Source organism: Cydia pomonella, chromosome 27 (assembly GCF_033807575.1).
Source record: "Cydia pomonella isolate Wapato2018A chromosome 27, ilCydPomo1, whole genome shotgun sequence".
In the NCBI taxonomy this organism is placed as follows: domain Eukaryota; kingdom Metazoa; phylum Arthropoda; class Insecta; order Lepidoptera; family Tortricidae; genus Cydia; species Cydia pomonella.
In genome coordinates, this window is record NC_084729.1 from 5,144,333 (window position 1) to 5,168,058 (window position 23,726).

Consider the following 23,726-nt stretch of genomic DNA (forward strand, 5'->3'; position numbering starts at 1 on the left):
TCAGCATTGCGCTAAACATCACAACATACTACATTATAGAATTACACCAAACGGGTGCCAATGTAAGTCACTGTGTCAATGCTATGTCGCTCTAAAAAGGTAGTAAACGACATAACAATAGGCTGAAATCGATAACTTTGCTCTGAAAAACTGCAGTAGTTAGCACTTGATAGTTCAGGAAAATTCCTTGAGATGGCGCTTGCAACAAACATATTTTTATTTTAGCGCCACCTAGTGTTTTATATACGAACTAGCGAAAGTATCAACCTAGCTACGTAACTCCCGTGGTTTAGAAGGTCGGTAATTACTTTAAGAGTTCTGGGAAAATCGTACAGGCAGCGTTACTAAAAAGAAACTTTTTTGAGTTTAGTGTTACCTGGCGTGCTGTAGACAAACTAAAGGGAGCGTGCAGAGGCAGCACAGGAGCCGTCAGATTTTTGGCGCGAGGCGTAAATGTGAAGTTTTTTGTTCCGATGTAGCCCACAAGATGGCAGAACCTACTACGCACAAGAAAACACGTGACGTGTACATGTGCATGTTTATGGTTCCGATTCAGGCCACAAGATGGCAGACCCTCCAACGCGCACGGGCCCTATTGTAAACTGACAGCTAGCTAACTTATATAGGTTAGAATATTTAGGCGGCTCAATTTCGCTATAGTCGGCCGTAATTATTATAGATGGCGTTAATAACAGAAGTTTCGTGAGATTAGTGTTAGTGAACTATTGGCATGAATGTGTTTAAGTGCAAAGTGCAACAATATGGTTAGCAAAAAAATACATATTTATTTTATTATAAAAAGCAAAATATGTTTTTTATTACATTACGCCTTTTAAAATGTTCTTTTCGTTTCAAATTGTACTTTATAATATGAAAGTACCTAAATTTAATAGGTACCTTAGTGAAGAAAAGACCATCACAAGTTAAAATTCCCTTTTTTAGGGTTCCGTATTTAAGTAAAGCGACACATCAACTTTTATTACTCTCTAATAAGTAAATACTTTATGTAATTCCATTTGTTCGATTAAGCTGAAACTTCACATACTTTACTTAAGTAAGGTAAGTTGGGTGACAATTCAATATTATGGCACCATCGAGCAGACCTGTTGATAGACACAGGAGCCGATCATAGGAACTCTGTAATAATTTGATAAAACAATAATAACGAAACAATAGATACCGCAACGAACGAAAAGTCTAATGCTCAACAATTTTCAGCTAATATTGTAACCGCCTTAACCGGAACTCTAATTTTAACTCCTGCTTTTAATATTACTTGTAAATTGTTTTAGCAATACATTTTTCGTCAATCGCGACACTCGTGACATCTAGTGTCAAGTAGCGGTAATGATAAATCCACTACTTGACGCTAGATGCCGACTACGAAATAACCTGCTATTGGTAAGAAAACGTATGGAGTTAGGACTCTGACTCCTTACTTATTTCTCTATGGTTAGAATTGTCTCATGCGGTATCAGTCAGCGAGCGAAAAGCTTGTATCAATAATTATTGTCAAGAACTTATTAATGGTATTCATAATATTTTGTATAGTCACTAAAGTTTTTATTTTATACGTACGTATACTATGTAGACATCTATGTAGACTTATGTACCTAGACTTTCACAATTATAGCTAAATATATCTGCGAAGGTATATTAAATTCCCCGACGTTCTTGTCTGACCATACTACCATTCATTGAATCACGATCCTGTTGTTAACCGCCTCTTATCACTGCAATCCACATTTATTTATGACCGCCACTTGACAGTTGGTGGCCGTCGCTCGCGCCGCCTGGACGTGTCACAGATACAAAATGGAGTTCGACCCGACAGGTATTTTACTCATAAACAAGATAGATATTTACATTATTATTTTCTTTTATAGCACGCGGTATTGGAAATTATTGTTCTGTTGCTTCACATTAAGGTGGTTCGATTTCGATACAAAAAACGATTGCGTTTTATGAAGTCATTACACATTATTACTACATAAATATGTGCGCATCTATCTACTTTCGACTATAAGTTTGCGCTAAATTGATAGAAAAACTAGGTTTCATACAGAAACCACGCAAAAAACGTTATTTTGGTGTTACTTTGATAGGAATGACAAACTGACTGAACTGACAAAATGGGCTTGCCAGAGTATATATTTTATGGTTCCTGATGACATCAACCGTAGTAGGTAAGGTGAAGCTGATGTGAAATTAATTAGCTCACGCTGTTCACCCGTCTGTCTGTCAGCGGGTTTTATCTCAACAATTGAAATTACAATATAAAAAACCGGCCAAGAGCATGTCGGGCCATGCTCAGAGTAGGGTTCCGTAGTTACTCTTCCGTCACAATAAGCTAAACTGGAGCTTAAAGTATAGTAGATTGTTAACCAAGGGATGAACTCTGGATGTACGTCTTTTTACTATGAAGGGGAAACTTTTTGCGATAACTCAAAAACAGCTAAACTGATCATGTCCGATATACTTTTCATTTAAGAGTCCTTATTCCTACAGACGAGCGTATTTTGTAAAATGCTTCCTTTTTCATTCAAGATTACGACGTAACTATTAGTATTTATTCAAAAACTGATAACGTACTTAAATAATGGTTTCCTAAACTAGGGGCTCCAACAGTTCAAATTTTCATTTTCTCTTTTAAACCTCTTTTTTAATGAGGTTTTTTGGGAGTCTTTTCCAAATTTTGCAGTGAGATGTGGCGTTTCGGTTCTCAATTTTGCTATAAACAAGAATCATTTGGTACATGAATGACTACAATTTGATTCAACATATCTCGTACGAGGGGCTGGAATGATTAACAATCGAAGATTCATTTGAAAAAACTGATAAAATACCTTCCGAGTTTTCTTCATTTTTTTGGCGAAAACAGGGTTTTATGATATTTTATTTCCGCAAATTGTACGCATATTTTGCTTTAAAAATAATATTATAGCAAACTGTAACTTTATGTTAACCTATAAAAAAAAAAATCGTAACTATGGGACCTACATTGCCGTAAATTTATATTTTTTTTAAAACACGTATAAATCACGCAGCAGCGACGCCCCGCTCTCAGTCCGCGCGGAGCGCGCTTAGAGGACGGACCTGTGCTCGATTGTCAGGCATTCGTTGCGATCGTAATCAGCTACGGAGTTCCGAGAAGTGCTATATACTGCGATTAGAAAATCTTAATAAAAGTTCATTTTTTACAGTATGCCTAACAGACTCGCTTATTGATGGATTTTCAGTGTTACTTTTTTTTAATACTAAGTCGGTGGCAAACAAGCATACGGCCCGCATATGTACGCCTGCAACTCCAGAGGAGTTACATGCGCGTTGCCGACCCTAACTCCCTCCCGCCCCTCGTTGAGCTCTGGCAACCTTACTCACCGGCAGGAACACAACACTATGAGTAAGGTCTAGTGTTATTTGGCTGCAATTTTCTGAAAAACGCATTTTCACTTGAAATTACGTTAGGGTTTGCATTATTATTTTTGACCCGGATGAAGTCCAAGTTCTCATGATGGAGTCAGGAGTTGGTCACCAGAACTCCTAATCTACTAATTATAATCCCATCGTGTTTGGGCTCAAAAGATTTGCCCTGACGAACACCATCGATCTAGATGAGGTCCAGGGTCTCATAATGGAGTCAGGAGTTGGTCACTAGAACTCCTAATCTACTCATTATAATTCCATCGTGTTTAGGCTCAACAGAGTTGCCCTGACGAGCACCTTCAATCTAGATGAGGTCCAGGGTCTCATGATGGAGTCAGGAGCTGGTCACCAGAACTCCTAATCTACTCATCATAACTCCATCGTGTTTGGGTTCAATAGAGTTGCCCTGACGAGCACCATCAATCTAGATGAGGTCCAGGGTCTCATGATGGAGTCAGGAGCTGGTTACCAGAACTCCTAATCTACTCATCATAACTCCATCGTGTTTGGGCTCAATAGATTTGCCCTGATGAACACCATCGATCTAGATGAGGCCCAGGGTCTCATGATGGAGTCAGGAGTTGGTCACCAGAACTCCTAAACTACTCATCATAACCTCATCGTGTTCGGGCTCAATAGATTTGCCCTGACGAGCATCATCAATCTAGATAAAGTCCAGGGTCTCATGATGGAGTCAGGAGTTGGTCACTAGAACTCCTAATCTACTCATTATAATTCCAACGTGTTTGGGCTCAATAGAGTTGCCCTGACGAGCATCATCAATCTAGATAAAGTCCAGGGTCTCATGATGGAGTCAGGAGTTGGTCACTAGAACTCCTAATCTACTCATTATAATTCCAACGTGTTTGGGCTCAATAGAGTTGCCCTGACGAGCACCGTCAATCTAGATGAGGTCCAGGGTCTCATGATGGCGTCAGGAGCTGGTCACCAGAACTCCTAATCTACTCATCATAACTCCATCGTGTTTGGGTTCAATAGAGTTGCCCTGACGAGCACCATCAATCTAGATGAGGTCCAGGGTCTCATGATGGAGTCAGGAGCTGGTTACCAGAACTCCTAATCTACTCATCATAACTGCATCGTGTTTGGGCTCAATAGATTTGCCCTGATGAACACCATCGATCTAGATGAGGCCCAGGGTCTCATGATGGAGTCAGGAGTTGGTCACCAGAACTCCTAATCTACTCATCATAACCTCATCGTCTTCGGGCTCAATAGATTTGCCCTGACGAGCATCATCAATCTAGATAAAGTCCAGGGTCTCATGATGGAGTCAGGAGTTGGTCACTAGAACTCCTAATCTACTCATTATAATTCCAACGTGTTTGGGCTCAAAAGATTTGCCCTGATGAGCACCATCGATCTAGATGAGGTCCAGGGTCTCATGATGGAGTCAGGAGTTGGTCACCAGAACTCCTAATCTACTCATCATAACTCCATCGTGATTGGGCTCAATAGATTTGCCCTGATGAACACCATCGATCTAGATGAGGTCCAGGGTCTCATGATGGAGTCAGGAGTTGGTCACCAGAACTCCTAAACTACTCATCATAACCTCATCGTGTTTGGGCTCAATAGATTTGCCCTGACGAGCATCATCAATCTAGATAAAGTCCATGGTCTCATGATGGAGTCAGGAGTTGGTCACTAGAACTCCTAATCTACTCATTATAATTCTAACGTGTTTGGGCTCAAAAGATTTGCCCTGACGAGCACCATCGATCTAGATGAGGTCCAGGGTCTCATGATGGAGTCAGGAGTTGGTCACCAGAACTCCTAATCTACTCATCATAACTCCATCGTGTATGGGCTCAATAGAGTTGCCCTGACGAGCACCATCAATCTAGATCAGGTCCAGGGTCTCATGATGGACTCAGGAGTTGATCACCAGAACTCCTAGTCTATTCATCATAACTCCATCGTGTTTGGGCTCAAAAGATTTGCCCTGACGAGTACCATCTATCTAGATTAAGTCGAGGGTCTCATGATGGACTCAGTAGTTGGTCACCAGAACTCCTAATCTATTCATCATAATGGTAATTTGATGGTGCTTGTCGGAGTAAATCTATTGAGCCCAAACACGATGGAGTTATGATAAATAGATTACGAGTTCTGGTGACCAACTCCTGACTCCATCATGAGACCCTGGACTTCATCTAGATCGATGGTACTCGTCAGGGCAAATCTTTTGAGCCCAAACACGATGGAATTATAATGAGTAGATTAGGAGTTCTAGTGACCAACTCCTGACTCCATCATGAGACCCTGAACATCATCTAGATTGATGGTGCTCGTGAGGGCAAATCTATTGAGCCCAAACACGATGGAGTTATGATGAGTAGATTAGGAATTATGGTGACCAACTCCTGACTCCATCATGCGACCCTGGACTTCATCTAGATCGATGGTACTCGTCAGGGCAAATCTTTTGAGCCCAAACACGATGGAATTATAATGAGTAGATTAGGAGTTCTAGTGACCAACTCCTGACTCCATCATGAGACCCTGAACATCATCTAGATTGATGGTGCTCGTGAGGGCAAATCTATTGAGCCCAAACACGATGGAGTTATGATGAGTAGATTAGGAATTATGGTGACCAACTTCTGACTCCATCATGAGACCCTGGACTTCATCTAGATCGATGGTACTCGTCAGGGCAAATCTTTTGAGCCCAAACACGATGGAATTATAATGAGTAGATTAGGAGTTCTGGTGACCAACTCCTGACTCCATCATGAGACCCTGGACTTCATCTAGATCGATGGTACTCGTCAGGGCAAATCTTTTGAGCCCAAACACGATGGAATTATAATGAGTAGATTAGGAGTTCTAGTGACCAACTCCTGACTCCATCATGAGACCCTGAACATCATCTAGATTGATGGTGCTCGTGAGGGCAAATCTATTGAGCCCAAACACGATGGAGTTATGATGAGTAGATTAGGAATTATGGTGACCAACTCCTGACTCCATCATGAGACCCTGGACTTCATTTAGATCGATGGTACTCGTCAGGGCAAATCTATTGAGCTCGAATACGATGGAATTATAATGAGTAGATTAGGAGTTCTAGTGACCTACTCCTGATTCCATCATGAGACCCTGGACTTCATCTAGATTGATGGTACTCATCAGGGTAAATCTATTGAGCCCAAACTCGATGGAGTTATGATGAGTAGATTAGGAGTTCTGGGGAGTTCTGATGACCAACTCCTGACTCCGTCATGAGACCCTGGACCTCATCTAGATCGATGGTGTTCATCAGGGCAAATCTTTTGAGCCCAAGCGCGATGGAATTATAATGAGTAGATTAGGAGTTCTGGTGACCAACTCCTGACTCCATCATAAGAACCTGGATGGACTTCATTCGGGTCAAAAATAATAATACAAACCCTAACGTGATTTCAAATAACACTGAAACTCTATAGCACTAATGTGCGCAAACGATTGGCATCTTGACTACGCAGCATGGGTGCGTAGCCACCATGCCAATCGATACGACAACGAAACACTCTCTGTCTCTCTCTCGTACTAATATGCACAAACGATTGGCATCTTGGCTGGGCAGCATGGGTGCGTAGCCAACATGCCAAACGTTTACGATACGACAAGGAAACACTATCTGTCTCTCTATCGCACTAATATGCGCAATCGATTAGCTTCTTGGCTAGGTATCATGGGTGCGTAGCCAACATGCCAATCGTTTACGATAGACAACGAAACACTACTCTCTCTCTATCGCACTAATATACGCAAACGATTGGTATTTTGGCTAGGCACTAAGCAAGTGTGTGGCCAACATGCCAATCGTTTACGATACGACAACGAAACACTATCTGTCTCTCTATCGCACTAATATACTTTATTTATACCTGCAGTCATTTAGTAACTTCTTCATTTTCCATTGGTGTGAAAGAGACAGAATAAAGAGCAAGGGTTATAGTACACTTTGTAGTCTGTACACTTAGTAGTAGTGTACATAAAAAAAAAACTACTGTGCATATACAATAAAATAAAGAGTGCCCATATGATATCATATGACACTAAAATTAATGTTGCTTGAAATTATATTGAAAACTATCAAGATTATTCTAGTCTGCATTGAAACGCGCGTCGCGTTGCCGGCGCTCGCGTACCGAGCGCCAACGCCATCTATCGAGCGTTATTTCGTGAAATCGGAGAACGCTCCAAGGATTAAGGGCTCTTAATGTTTTTCTTAATTTTCCGCGATTTTTTTCATATTTTTTTGACCTATGGTTCATAAGTTAGAAGGGGGGGGGGGGGAACTTTTTTTTTTCTTTTGGAGCGACTATCTCCGAATATATTCACTGTAACAAAAAATGTTTGTTGGAGACCCCTATTCGTTTTGAAAGACCTTTGAAACGATATATCCCACACACACTGTAGAGTTGAAGAAAAAAAATATTTTCACCCCCACTTAACGTGTAGGGGAGGCACCCTAAAAAAAATTTTAGATTTTATTGTACGACTTTGTCGCCTTATTGATTTATATATCCATGCCAAATTTCAGCTTTCTAGCACTAAATACCACGGAGCAAAGCCTCGGACAGACAGACATACAGACAGACAGACAGATGAACATGGCTAAACTATAAGGGTGCCTAGTTGACTACGGAACCCTAAAAATGGGAAACTTGTTATTTCAATTTAATTTGTTTTTAATTATTTAATTAATTAAAATAGACTTTTTAAAATACAATAAGTATAAAAATAGGATACTTGCATAAACACAGAAAGTTTGAACTCGATGTTTCAATATCAAGTAATAGGTATGCATACCACGTAGGTGGCAAACAAGCTTATTGCCCGCCTGATGGTAAACAGTCACCGTAGCCTCTAGACGCCTGCAACTCCAGTAAAAAAATCAATTATAAAAATCGATCAAGCATGAGGCGACTTTAAAGAAAGATGAATAATCTAAACATTGTATGAAATCGTGTCTTGGTACCATAGAGAAATAAGAAGTAATAGTGCTCACTCCATACATCAGTTTTGGTACCAAAATTTGGTATCAAGTAGCGGAACTCTCAGTACTGCTACTCGACAATAGATATCGCGTCAAACAAAAAGTCTGCTCAACGATTTTCCGCCAGAGTAACCGGAACTCTATTTTTAACTCCTACGCTTACTCTGGTTATAATATAAGCTGAAAATCGTTGAGCATTAGACTTTTGGTTTGCCGCGATATCTATTCTCGAGTAGCAGTACTGAGAGTTCCGCTACTTGACGCTAGATGTAGACTACGAAAATGATAGTATTTTTTGTAACAAAACCGTTGTGAGCACTCTTGGTTTTTTTAATTCTCTTCGGTTGGTAGGGAACCCTAACTCCAACTGACAATCGTGATATTATTAGATATTTGACCGTGCAATACTAAATTATGTTTACAAATGAACAATTTAATGCTTCGTTAATTTTTCTCTTATAATAAACCATGCAAGTAGGTACAGATTAGAACTTAACAATGTCTAATAAACCATGGTAATACTAATTAATACAAAAAGTAGGTTGATTAGAAATCACCGGTTTTGTTAATATAATAAAGCATGCAAATTCTTTAGATATGAACAATAGGGTTGTTTCCATCTACAAATCTTAGGGCAAAATTGTATCCCAATAAATTCTTTTGGATTATAAGAACATCTTAAACTACTTTTAGGGGACCTGCAATGACCATATTTTTGTAAATATTGAATTTAAAATATCTTTTGGCACACGTCACGTGACCAAACTCGAAACGTCTTTGAAGATTCTGATGACGTCACAACTCTCTGATTGACACTGTTGACAGTTAGGCGATAAACAACAAATGACAAATGTCAGTTGACAACTCGTATCTTCTACGTGTGTATGTAGTTATGTGTCAAACCGTAAACTGTGACGTCACACAATTTTCAAAGAGCGTTTTGGGCGCGAAAGCATCCGTCAAAATATATTTTGTTAATTTAACGTGATTTAACATATTTAAAGCAGTTTTACAAACAAAAAAACTACTTACTAGATCTCGTTCAAACCAATTTTCGGTGGAAGTTTGCATGGTAATGTATATTATATATTTTTTTTAGATTTTTCATTCTGTTATTTTAGAAGTTACAGGGGGGGACACAATTTTTTCCACTTTGGAAGTGTCTCTCGCGCAAACTATTCAGTTTAGAAAAAAATGATATTAGAAACCTAAATATCATTTTTGAAGACCTATCCATAGACACCCCACACGTATGGGTTTGATGAAAAAAGATTTTTTGAGTTTCAGTTCTAAGTATGGGGAACCCCCAAAATTTATTGTTTTTTTCTATTTTTGTATAAAAATCCTAATGCGGTTCATAGAATACATCTACTTACCAAGTTTGAACAGTATAGCTCTTATAGTTTCGGAAAAAAGTGGCGGTGACATAATCGGACAGACAGACGGACATGACGAATCTATAAGGGTTCCGTTTTTTGCCATTTGGCTACGGAACCCTAAAAATGGTGCAAGAAGAAAAGAAAGAGAATTTACGACTTGATCGTACAGCTTTTGCACCCATTTTGTACCAACTACATTGACAGATAAGTTGGATAAAGGATCAAACGGACTGTGAGGACTCAGTATTTAAAAAAATATTTTGGCCAGAGACTGTCTCATTTCAAACATAGACAGAGAGAATCATACTATATTTGTCTTACGATAGTACTATCACCCAAAAAGGGATGAGTATAGTTTTTTCTTGATTGCCAGACCATATTTACAGAGTAAGAAATTTTGACAGACGGACAGAGTCGCACCATGAGGGTTTCTTTTCACTTTTTCGGAACTTAACCCTCACAAAACCCATTTTTTTAGTTATATGTATTTCAAATGAGTAAATCTTTAAATATTGCTTTTACATTAAGTAGATTCAATGTCAAGTTTATCAATAGGTCAGCTTATTACGTTCAGATATCCCTTAGATATGCATTAATAACTGGCACGCTCAATACGAATGCGGGGTGCTTATAATAGAGCGAAGTTGACATTTCAATTAATTCATTTATTTATATATATGATTATATTGATTATACATATACCCCGTGGGTCAATTAAACCCGACAAATTTTAACTACGCTTTCCTGAGGTCATAAGTAGCAAAAATTGTGATATGAGTTTTGGCCAAAACCGCTAAAAAATTTACAATATTTATCTCTAAAACAAGATCGATTTCAGGAAAGTTTGTATTACATTTTAGTCTCTAAATGCGGTAAAGAATACACCTTTAAAATCTGTTGGGTTAAATTGTCCCACGGTGTATACATATATATGAATTATTAAATCCCCATTTTTCCTCATTAAAAACATGGTATTTCGTTAACATACGTACCTAAGATCCAAAAATACTTGACCAGATCCCATCTCACCTCATCTTTTATTCCACCAGAGCACCAGCACGTTCGCTACAACCCGCTCAAGGACGAATGGGTGCTGGTGTCCCCACACCGCTGCAAGCGGCCCTGGAGCGGTCAGACCGAGGAAGCCCCTGATGAGATTCCTGATCCTAATAATCCGTTGAAAGCTGGTGCCGTACGGGCGAATGGACAGGTAGGACAGATGAGGACATACCCCACTCCCCGTTCTGAGCGGACCTCATCCAGAAGAGAAGAAACTAGACTGAGTAGGACCTTGAGACTTTTTTACCTTAATAATTGTTAAATGGCCAGGTAAAATCGTGTAGCGTCACTGAAGAACATAGGAACAACGGTGTATTCCGATTTGTCTCCGCCGGGCATAGATGGGAATAGCTGTTTTCATATAAATAACTCCCATTTGTCCTCGCTTTAAGGGGCCCACTGACTACCAGTTCGCCGGTCCATGTCGGCGGCATGTCAGTTATTCGCAAAAACTGACAATCTGACAGGCCGATATCGTTCAGCGAACTGGTAATCAATGGGCCCCTTTATGTATCAAATGTTCCAAACCGGCCCATTTTTGTTCCAGAAAAATCCGATGTACACGTCAACGTACGTGTTCCCGAACGACTTCCCGGCGCTGCTGGAACGTGTGCCGGAACCCCCGGCGCCGGAACACCCGCTGTTCCAGGCCAAGCAGGCCAAAGGCACCTGCAGGTAGGGATTGCAAACCGGATTGATTTTCAATCCGGCCGGATCCGGACGGATTTTGGCCGTAGTCCGGCCGGATCCGGCCGGACCGGATCCGGTTTGGTATAGGGATATAAAAGTTAATTAAATGACATATTTTTCTAGTTTTTTTGCGTAATACGTATTCCTAAATTTATAATTTGAAGTTAATAAATAACTTCTTAACAATAAAATAGAACTTGGTATTAAAAAGTGTCACAATGTCAATATAATTTTAAAAACAAAATTTTAAATCGGTAATTTATTATATTTAACCATTCTAAAGTGCTCAAATTTTCGTTTACAACTATAAATTTGATTAGTTTCCAAAGCCTGATGATGGGATGTGGGGTGGGAATTGGAGCTCCTTGAAAGGACAAGTTTTCGTAACTGTTCTTTGATTGAATTCTTTGTAGAGTCTGTTCGGAAAGAGAAGAGTCGTGGAATGTATTGGGCCCTATACATTCCACGACTCTTCTCTTTCCTCACAAACTCTAACGTTGACATCCATTCTAGTATATTAGAGAAATAAGAGGTACATAGAGTGCTCACTCCATACATCAGTTTTGGTACCAAAACGCTTATTATTTTCGTAGTCGACATCTAGCATCGAGTAGCGGAACTCTCAGTACTGCTACTCGACAATAGATATCGCGGCAAACAAAAAGTCTAATGCTCAACGATTTTCCGCTAATATTATAACCAGAGTAACCGGAACTCTATTTTAAACTCCTACGCTTACTATTATTTATTACTTTTAACGAAGATATTTTACTTTTAACCAATTATGATATTAAATTCGCTCTAGCATTATCTTGCTCTAATTTATTTGTCCGAAAAAGTAGTAGACTGTATGACTTAAAAAAATTGTACTTTTTTTTAATTTATGGAAAAGTATATTGGTCAAATTATAAGCAACAACACACGACACGACGATCTAATGCGAAAAATAATAGAATGTACGATTGAAAACCATCGCGGAAAGGGACTCCCTAAGAAAAGTTACATAGATCAAATAAAGAATTGGCTAGACGTAGAGTAGCATGTACCAGGAGATGAAGGAAATTGCACTAGATTGGATGAAATTGTAAAGACAAAAGATTCTCTCTTAAATTTGAATAGAAAAGAATCTATATTTTATCATATATATACATATATCGGAGAAAACTAAAGATTATCAATATTATCATATATTCTTCATTCACACATATTGATGAGCCCAACTGTAGTTGGTTAATCTCCTATCACAACATTATGACACGACATTAACCTTCTCTTTAGCATAAATTACAAATGCCTTCTATGGCATCTCCATCCTTTCATTTTTCTTTCTATTACAGTATTTATGTAATCGTCATATCGTACCACCAACATGAAAGAAGAAGAAATCCTCTTCTGTTCCCAGTCATCGACATAATAAATATATTTTTATCTTACTAAATTTAAACTTTTTCATTCGTTTTTTGTTCTGTTCAACTTCATACCTCGTATCCGTTGCCTTTTCCTCATCTGAAACGCACAGCGCGTGCTGTATTTAGGCGTTTTTTTATTATACCGGATCCGGTCCGGATCCGGCGATTTTTACCGGATCCGGTATATCCTGAAAAGTGCCGGATCCGGCCGGATTACCGGATCCGCCGGACCGGATTGCAATCCCTACCTGCAGGTACATTTCATTTAATCATTTAAACTGTTTTGCGCAAAAAAAAAAACATTCATTTACCTAGGGCCACTTGCACCAATCCTGGGTTAGCCACTAACTCGGAAACCATTATCCCAGGGTTAAACTGTGCTGGTAACTCCGGTTTAACCGGTTAACCTTTAGTGGCTAAGATGGCGCAAGTTTCCCTTTATCGTTTAATCACTGCATTCATGTACAACATAGTAAGGTCTACCTAGTTATACATATATTAGTGTATATAAGTGAACATGAACCTTGACAAATTGACAGGGTGCAGCAAATTATAAGTCTTAATAAAGTTTTAACATAATACCATGAACTTAATGCCATGAGCTATTCCAACCAGTCGGCTGTTCTTACCCTCCTCTTTCTTACATTATGATGCTGGCAGGCCCGGATTTAAAGACCTAGGACTCCTAGGCACTTGGTATGGCATTTGGAATGAGGGGACCCTCTTGTCCATCTCAAAATCACTGTTAGGATGCCTGGTCCACTAGGCCCGGGCCTTGTTGGCCTAGGCGGAAATCTAGCCCTGTGAGCGGGTCCAATCACCACGAACTTTCCGACTTTTTCGGCTTCACTTGGGACGTCTGTTGCATCCTCCTTTTGTTATGCCCTTTCGGAAGTTCTCTAAATTTCATCAATATCTTAAATATCTACAACACCTGTTTTTTCTTGAAAGAGTCACAAACATTCTCCATAAATTCATTGTCTATACTCTATAGATAATAAAATATATACATAAGTAGGGACTGTGGTTAAAGATAATAATTTATGATTTTTTAGAGTGATGTGCTTCCACCCAGACTCCACCACGACCATCCCGCTGATGAACGTCGAAGAAATCATGGCAGTAATACAAGAGTAAGCATGTTTTGCTACATAACTAATTACTAATGGCTCTGTGAGCTGTACACCTCGCGAACCGCTAACCATTGCTAGGTTGGGCTGGGCCCCTTGGCCCGGGCCTTGTAGGCCTAGGCGGAAATCCGGCCTTGCTCAAGTTCACGTTACTTCATGTACATGATGATGATGATGATGATGGTATCCTGTTATCCCTCATCAGGGACATAGGGCTCCCAGAAGGGATTTCCATTGTTCGTGTTGTCCTTCGTAAAACATGTTTTATCCAGCGCCATTTCCGCAGAAGTATCTCCTTCATGTAGGTACATACGCTCCTTATAACGAAGAATTCTTACGTTTCGCAGATGGAAGAACCAGACAACAGAGCTCGGCCGTAAGTACACCTGGGTCCAGATCTTTGAGAACAAGGGCGCCATCATGGGATGCTCCAATCCGCACCCCCACTGCCAGATATGGGCGTCCAGCTTCCTGCCCAACGAGGCCCGTGTCAAAGACAGGTGAGGACATAGATAGATAGAATGGATAGAATACTCTTTATTCCATACCTTGATAAATTATAGTTTCAGAATATCGCATTCGTAACTTTAAAAACGGCAGAGACGGGAAGGTTTAAAGATTGGGTGATTCTTTGATGGATAAGTAACAAGAAAAGCAGGCAACAGGCGGCATTAGGCTAAAGAGCGGTCTCTTCCAGACTGTTAAAAGGTTTCTCCCGTTCAAGAAGTAAGTTCACATAGAGACAGACTGTTTACAAAAGGCCTACTAACTTAGTTCCTACTAACTCTGGGTATAAAACTTAGATTTAGAATTAGAAAATAGACTATTGATTTTCGATTTAAGTATATTTGGTGGTTACGTAAGGTGTTAAAGAAGATTTTGGGACCCGTCAAAAGAGACGATGGCAGTTGTAGGATCCGAAAGAATGCCGAAATAGAATAAGGTAATAGCCGAGCCGAATCTAATAGGTGAGACCAAAGCACATCGTCTCCGCTGGCTTGTCCTCTTCGAAAGAATGAATGAGGATTGGGCAGTCAAAAGGGCTTACTTGGGTCGACTGGACGCCTTCATCTTAATTATCATTGGGTGGATTGAGTGGAAGTAGATCTCCGGGAGTTCGGCGTCGGTGAAAGCTGGCGTGAATCCGCTCGAACCGAGCAGTGGCGTGCTCTTGAGTTGGAGACCTAGCCTCATTTTGGGTCATCGCGCCATTGGCTGGTAAGTAATTATGTTTGACAAATCCAGTCACCAAATCCAACGCTAAATATAATAAGTTTTTCATTTTAAGTAAACAAATTTGTCATAGAAATCCGTTCATAAATTCATCCTTAACTATTGTTACAGGTGTCAAAAGGAATACTTTACAAAGTCGAACAGACCGTTGCTGGTGGACTACCTAGAGCAGGAGGTGCAGAAACAGGTACAAATGGGTCATTCTCGCATTTCGTGCAAATCGGTGTTTTAGGTAATTTACCAAAAATGTGTTGTTGTTTTCGAATATCTGTAAAAGCAAGGTTGTAACATATGGCCTAAAGTATATGTCTCTTCAACGAACAATTCTAAAAAGGTAATAGTTTTCTTTATATTTACAATTAACACCCAATTTTTTCATTCCTCTCTACATGTAACGCATGAAGGTATAACTTTGACCTACATTTGAACCTTAAGATACTAAAAATAGAAAACTCGTTGTTTGCTCACTTAATGACTAATTTAGTTATGTTTTAAATCGTTTAATATTAGAAGCTAGATATTAACAGTTTAAATTATACAGCCTTATAAGTGTATGGTTCAAGTAATTTCTTCATTACCGACGCGAGAAATGGATTAGCTATATTTTGCTACATAGCAAGGGTATATAGCGTCTACCGCCGATGCTACGCATTGTTCGTCAGTCAGTTGGCCGCGTGATCTCGTAGCGGACGCGCGTATGCCGCTGTTAGCGAACATACCTACGTTCTCGCGTGTCGAAAAGGAGTGTGGTTCAAAACAATCTTCATCGCCATCCAGTGATTTACACAGTAAGTTCCAAGTGTACATTATTATAATTATACGTAATGAAGTGTTTTAGTGTTGCCTTCCAGATGGTTTATTCTGCAAAATTAAGGTCTGATGCCAACCGACGTAGGCGACAAAAACTTCCAAAACTTCATTCATATCTGTTTCATTCACTTCTTTTCCTTCCAGTTTTACTGGGGAAGGTAATGAATGCATTAAGAAGGTAATGATAATATATTCGAGGCAGTACATTTAATGGAAAGAGGCTCAGTTATTATAAAGATTACGTTGTTATAAACATTTAAAACTGTAGATATGTAATAATAGGGGAGCCCAACCGGGGATTTTTCGGGTTTACTCGAGCGCAGTAGATTAACATAAACCTGCCGCTCTGTTACCTTTACTTGTGATGACACTCAAGTCTCTCTGCTACACAGAGGGAGGGGAGGAGAATACCCACTAACATCCCCTGCGGCGTCACCCGCTCTGCCGTTACTGGGAGCGCCGAGGGATTGCAGCCATTCTACCACGACGCTCCCCAGCAGCTCCAGCATAGACGCTGGGAGCACCCGCGCTAAGGAAGGAGAGGACCAGGGACGCTATGGCCCTCCCCCTAGACGTGTGGGGCCGTATGGTGGGTACCCAGCCCACCAGCCCTATTGGAAGATCAGACTAAGGCTGCTGCATAGCGCCTTCGCCTTCTCCTCTGCCGTCTGCGCCTGAGAGGATGCGCGTCCACATTTTCCTCGCGTATTCGCTCAGCGGCCTCCTTTTGTGTCATAACGGTTTCACAGAAGGTGGCAACCGCATTCCATGATCTCTCGCTGCATAACATGGCCGAGACAACACTATGCAGCGAGAGATTACGTCCAATAACGCCCGTTAGGGCACGTCTCTCGGTATCCCACCGGTTACACACCTCCAAGGTGTGTTGGGCTGTGTCGTCCGAGTCACCACATTCATGACAGACCGGACTCGGCTCCCGTTGAATTTTGTGCAGGTAGTGACCGAAGCACCACCTGGGTCAGCCGGTATGATAGCACACCTCTTTTCTGCTTTATCCATTCCCGGAACGATGAAAAGAGTGCCCCAATGGTGCGGGTGCCATAGGGCGAGTCCTCCAGGTTTTCCTTCCATCGTTCCAGGAGCCTCTCTTCTGCCTGACGTAGCACTCGCTCCGACTCTTCGGGGTCTACGCGTTCTCTCCGCGCCCTCGCCTCCGCCCTCATTCGGTACCTCTCCGCCAGTACCTGAGCATCAAGCTCCCACGGAGGGGTATTAGCTAGGAGGCACGCTGCGGCATGGGACACCGTTGAATATGCCCTGATGGTGCATTGTGCTGCTACTCGCTGAGGCCGCCTGAGTAGGGCGCTGTTGCGCTCCGAGAGCCTGTCCGCCCATATTGGCGCCCCATACAGCGCCATGCTCCTTCGTACTCCCGCATACAGTCACTGACACGGAGCATTCGGACCGCCTACATTTGGGAGCAGTCGGCACAGGGCTGAGGCATTCAAGTTCCCGGATTTGCGAGCCTCCTCTAGCACATTGTTGGCTTCCGTGCAGACTTCGTCAATTATGTCCCCCTCATAGATTTTCGAGACCGGGGAGGAGCTCTTTACAACTTCTGAGCTGATGGCAGGAGTTGCCCTGGTATACTCATAGATGTCCTTCCCTCGTGCACGTATGATACGTCGCTCCGCATCCTCATCAACGTCAGAGATCATTTCATACTCATCCGAATCTATATTCGGCAGTTGTGCTTTAGCTCTTGCCATGCCTGAATATTTACCTCCAGCTTTTCCTCTACGCGCAGTGTTTATTTTAGGGGCAACATCCGGCTACAGATTCCCAGCATCGTCTTCATGTGCACGTTTCCCATTTTTATAGGGCTTCCCTTAGTCAAATGTTCTTTAAGGACTGCTTTGTTATCACTTTGTTTTAGCATTAAAATGGCCAGGCCAGAGAAAAAAATTACCAAAGAAGACTAACTAGCAAAAGATAGGCAGCGTAAAAAAGAAAAATATTAGGTTATAAAAAATAATCCCGAATTATATGCGATACAAAGAGAAAAAGAAAGAAATAGATACTTGTTAAGAAAGGAACAAAAAAGATTTGTAGCATAAAGGAAATGACACCTCGTGCTCAAAGAAAACAGAAAGAAATGGCGGTCAAATAGTAAAAAAAAAAATTCTAGAAATTTGCAAAACACGCCATTAAAATAATTACTATGCAAGAGATTTAATCGAAATTGCGTAGGTAGTGAGTCAATTAATGATAATGTAACAATGTAAAATAATAGACTAAAACAAAGACCGATTAAAATTTAATTTAGTTTTTCGAATAAAACAATAATTATGTTGGTTACTTAAACTATTAAATAACAAATAAGGATCGGCTGTAACAAAATTCTTCTTATTCAGAAGCATACATACATATTTCTTTGGGAGACTTTTTATGCCACCTTTTCACTATTTCATAGTTTTATGCAGGTATATTGTGTATTTGCTAAATGCCAGACATTAATCGACACGTTTTTAATATTGTTGATTTTATTAATGTTGTTAATTTTCTTTAAATAAAGATTTTTATGTCAGATTTCATAAGTTTGTTTCATTACAGTCCAGTGAAAAAATTACCGTCCGATGCCAATTTCATTCCTTTCCTTTATCATTCATTACCATCTCAGGCCATTTCATTACCAGCGCGTAGTTCATTACCAGTAGCCCTATTAAATGAAAAGTAATAAGGTTACGAAGGTGCCTTTAGCATAAAAGTGTTAATAAACGAATCCACACATTGACGAAATCCAAAATTTTATCAATTAAAAGAAGAATTACAAATCGAGAGAATATCACCGATTTGCACGAAATGAGAGAATGACCCAAATACATATATTTTTTTTTTTTTTTAATTTATTTAGAAACCAAACAGTCGTATAAACATATCAACAATGCAATACAAACGATGTACCACAACAAAAGGAAAATACAACAAAAAGACCTGGAGGTTCATAAATTATAAATTATGTTAACTGATATAAATATAGTTATATAGCTACTTAATGCAAATTTTTGAATCTGATAGAAAAAATAACTGATATCTGTACTTATATATTAAAACAACTTACTTTTAACTATATCTTTTAGACTAGCAAACGAATTTTGAAAACAATCTACTTCGAATAGATTTTGATTATAGTAACTAGGAACTCGTCTGAAAAAGGTATGCCTGGAATAGTTTTTGACCGAAAAACTAATATGAAACAGCGACCGAGGGCGTAAGGGGTGATGCGGACAACTGAAAGTAACTAATCTTAGTAGATTAGGACAATTAATAATATTTTTTAGAATTTTAAACAAAAACATAACGTCTAAGTATATCCTACGGTTAAAAAGAGAAGGTACACCAAAATGTAAATATTATATATACAAGGTGGAATAAAATAATGGCTTGTGTAGATAAGTGCCTTAAAAGTAAAACCACTTTTTAAAAATAAAAGAATGTTTCCTTTAAGTAAAATAAGCTAACTCAAGGTTTTAAGGCACTTTTTCTCCAGGGTCCATAAATTTATTTCCATATATTATATTGTATATATACGAGACTTTTGTAAACAATACAATGAAAGTTAACGACTCTGGTACATAGATATCCCATTCTTCCTATTTGAGTCTTAAGTACTCAAAAGTATGTATGTAAGGCGCCTGTAAAGGTGTCGCGTAAAAATTACCTTTAGAATCTCTTAAATTTGCGATGTCTACAAGTAAGACGCGAACGAGTTTTTATAAAATAAGTATAACCCACACATTCAGTAGTCAGTAAATGTTAATGGATTGTTCACCATCGTATTTAAGTAAAACAACAAACAACCTAACCTATTTCCTACTTTTAACTTTATGTTAAGCAATGGTATTCTCTCTACAATCATGGTCACCTCACGCTACAAGTTTACCCAATGCCGGATTTAGAGGTCTGGAGGCCTCGGGCAATAAAGGAGTGGAGGCCCCCTGGCCCCAAATTTTTTCCATATAAAATGGTAAATTTTCCGAATTCTCTATTGTGGAGGCCCGGGACAGTAGCCCCGGTTACCCTCCCCTAAATCCGGCCCTGAGTTTACCTTTGCTTAGCAACAAGCTCTCTCGAATCTTATCTGTTTTTCAGGAGCGTATAGTCGTAATGAACGAGGAATGGGTGGTGTTAGTCCCGTACTGGGCCGCGTGGCCGTATGAGACGATGGTGCTACCGCGGCGCGGGCGCCCGCAACGACTCACCGACCTCAACGATACACAGGTAACAAGAAAAACGTGACTCAAACTTGATAGTCAGGACTTTAACAGTCAACCTTCTCGGTCGTTTGTCTATTTGCCTCTCTATCGCTCAACTGTACATCGTACAGTCCTTATGAACGAGGAATGGGTGGTGTTAGTCCCGTACTGGGCCGAGTGGCCGTATGAGACGATGGTGCTACCACGGCGCGGGCGCCCGCAACAACTCACCGACCTCAACGATACACAGGTAACAAGAAAAACGTGACTCAAACATGATAGTCAGGACTTTAACAGTCAACCTTCTCGGTCGTTTGTCTGTTCGATCGTTTGCCTCTCAATCACTCAACTGTGCATCGTACAGTCCTTATGAATGAGGAATGGGTTGTGTAATGTGTTAGTCCAGTACTGGGCTGCGTGGCCGTATGAGACGCGGGCGCTCGCAACGTCTTACCGACCTCTACAACACGCAGGTAACAAAAAACATGACTGAAGCAAAATGATAAGTGATTAGAAAATCTCTATACTGTTTTATTTTAGCGCCATCACAGACTCATTTCAATTTAGAGTCGGATTGTCATGAACGGTCACGGAACTCCGTAAGGTAAAACCACGAACGTAGATACCTTCATGGGTAAAACCAACCTATTATGGAGTGTGAATTTAAGAGGAGAGAAATCTCTTATGATAGAACTGTTGCAAAAGTGTCCAGCTGTCAGCTATAAATAATAGTTCCAAATCTCTCCAGAGTAGCGCTAGAGTAGCTAAGAACCTAGGCGTTATTGACGGAGTGAAGTAAGTAAATATTCTTTATTGCACCAACAATTATACATTTTACATACATGTAAAACTACAAATGAATTTTAAAGGAAAATAGAACCAGGTAACAACAGGCGGTCTTATCGCTAAAAAGTGATCGATTCCAGACAACCTTGAAGTGAAGTGCGCTGTCTATGATTTGATTTTTTTGTTCAAGTACTCTAGGTATTGTAGCACCACCTATTTAAGGTTTTTTGATGACACTTTTTGGTACATGGAGATTTAATTCCTTACCTCCACCTTTCATAACAAATACGAACGTTTCCGAGAAAATACGATGGAAAACAATAATATGTTACACAACGAAGGCCGCAAACATATCTGCCACAATCTTGTTTGTAGAGCCATAAGAGCGTGTCACATATTTTTACGGCCTTCGAAGAGTGCCATATCGTTGCAGGTAGGGTTGCCAACCGTCCCGCAATACGCGGGACGTCCCGTTTCTGGAGCCCTAAAGTATGCGTCCCGCAAAAGGTCCGTGTGGGACGCCGATTGTCCCGTTTTCTGGCTGGACTAGATTATAAGCAATGAAGCGGAGGCTGCACCAGCGCGTGACTTTAATTTGTCTTTTCATGCCTTTCAATACGTTGACGGCAAATAGGTATACCATTTCCCAGTAGGCCGGATGAAAGAGTCCCGCATTGTATACCCAAGTCCCGCAAATTGATCGCAAATGTACCGCAAAACTGTGCATTTAGGTTGGCAACCCTAATTGCAGGTGACTTGTACGAGCCATGTGATAACTGATAACCTATAAACTTTGTCTTTATTTATTCCTTTAGGTGCGGGCGCTCGCAGAAATCATGAAGGCACTCAACACTAAATACGATAACCTGTTCCAATGTAGCTTCCCCTACAGTATGGGCTGGCACGGTAAGATTTCTCGATTTCTCGTAAGAAATGTATCAGTAAGATTAAAACAGCATTAGACCGTGGCCTGGACGCATGAGACTGGCGGAGCGGCGAGCGGCAAATCAAGACCATTTAGAAATAGAAATAGTGTATTCGTAGCAAAAATATACAGATAAAGAGAGGAATAATAACATAACGATAAAACGTATAACATTATATTGTATGACACATATTAGCCACTAAATGGGCCCGACACAATAACATAATGACAACAATGTAATATTGTTATTGAATAAAAATCTTGTAAAAATCATGATGATGATGATGACAGCATGGTTTTAACCTGGATAGGCCAACGCTGGTCTTCTGTCGGGCCCATAAAAGAGTCAAGCACGGAAAATACAGACCATTAAAAATAGGAATAATAAACAATAGCAATAAAACAAACAAATTGGAAAGAAATAAATAACAGATCACAGTTAAGGCGCTAGTCGTCGTTCTTCCAATGTGTCAACAAAAAATTATAGAATACTTATACATATGAATTGTTATTTTATGTACAACATTTTTAACATATGAGTTTTTTCCCGATTTATACGTTGCGTCCGACCAAATGTATGAACGATCTTCGTATACCGCTCGCCGCCCCGCCGGTCGAGTGTATCCTTAGTCAAAGGAAAAGTAGGTTGGCGAAAGGTTTGTTGCCATTCGTCAAGCAAAGTTGAGCACGTCATAGTTGCTGGCTTAAAGTTTTAAATATAATCATATCTCATATCAATACGTCAAACCACTTTGTCAGTATAAAATTAGTGAAATTCAAATTTTCTATGGGACGGTAAATCGCGCCTAAATTTTTTAATTTGCCGCTTTTTTGTACTGACGGAAATAGCTTAACAGACTATACTTATTTATGCACTATTATGGAGTGACCTGCTAGCTTGGTGTAATTTTAAGTTGTATCGACTTGACTATGGCCAAAAACCTAAATAAAAAGACGCGTTAAGTGGGTGGTAACTCAAATATTTGGCGACTAAAGTGATCGACGGTGTACGGTGGGTTATACCTGACGTTTTGCTATAACTCGATTGTCAAACATATATTCGCTATGTGCACGACTGTCACGCAACCTAGTGTCCGCAAGTCTAGGGGAAAACGTTATTTCACTACATCTTATAAAACTCCTCCAAAACTAAAAACTACTCAACGGATTTTCATACAAACAGTGATTCTCACCTTGTTTAATAGCATAGAGTGTGGAAGTATTATTTGAAATGACATAATTTCGTAGAAAAATAAATTGTGATCTTACGTAAGAATTATGAAAACTTCCTCCTAGTTCTTGTAATAAAAAATAAGGCATGTTCGATTCTATTTCAGGCGCTCCAACCGGCCAATCGAAGACCACGATGGACTCTCCCCATTGGCTGCTACACGCCTTATACCTGCCGCCATTGCTGCGCTCCGCAAGCATCAAGAAACACATGGTCGGGTACGAGCTACTGGCGCAAGTGCAGAGAGACCTTACTCCCGAGCAAGCTGCCGATAAACTGCGGGAGTGCGACCACGAAGTGCATTACAAAAATAAGAAATAAAGCTTGAATAGCTTGATACGTTTTGTGTTTGATGTAGAGTTTTATTACAAATCCTAACCCTCCCAAAAATAATGTTATGTTTATGTTCTAATAATTATA

The 23,726-nt window shown here is 40.1% G+C and overlaps 1 protein-coding gene across 1 annotated transcript; it reads left to right on the forward strand.

The window, feature by feature from the left end:
* Positions 1-1,686: 1,686 nt before the first annotated feature.
* On the forward strand, positions 1,687-23,659 carry LOC133532430 (probable galactose-1-phosphate uridylyltransferase). Its single transcript, XM_061871102.1, has 9 exons — positions 1,687-1,834; positions 10,866-11,026; positions 11,423-11,550; positions 14,030-14,107; positions 14,452-14,604; positions 15,449-15,524; positions 20,261-20,389; positions 21,966-22,056; positions 23,413-23,659. Exons 1-9 carry the CDS (start codon positions 1,816-1,818, stop codon positions 23,625-23,627), a joined length of 1,050 nt encoding a protein of 349 aa, XP_061727086.1. The 5' UTR covers positions 1,687-1,815; the 3' UTR covers positions 23,628-23,659.
* The last annotated feature ends 67 nt before the right edge of the window (positions 23,660-23,726 follow it).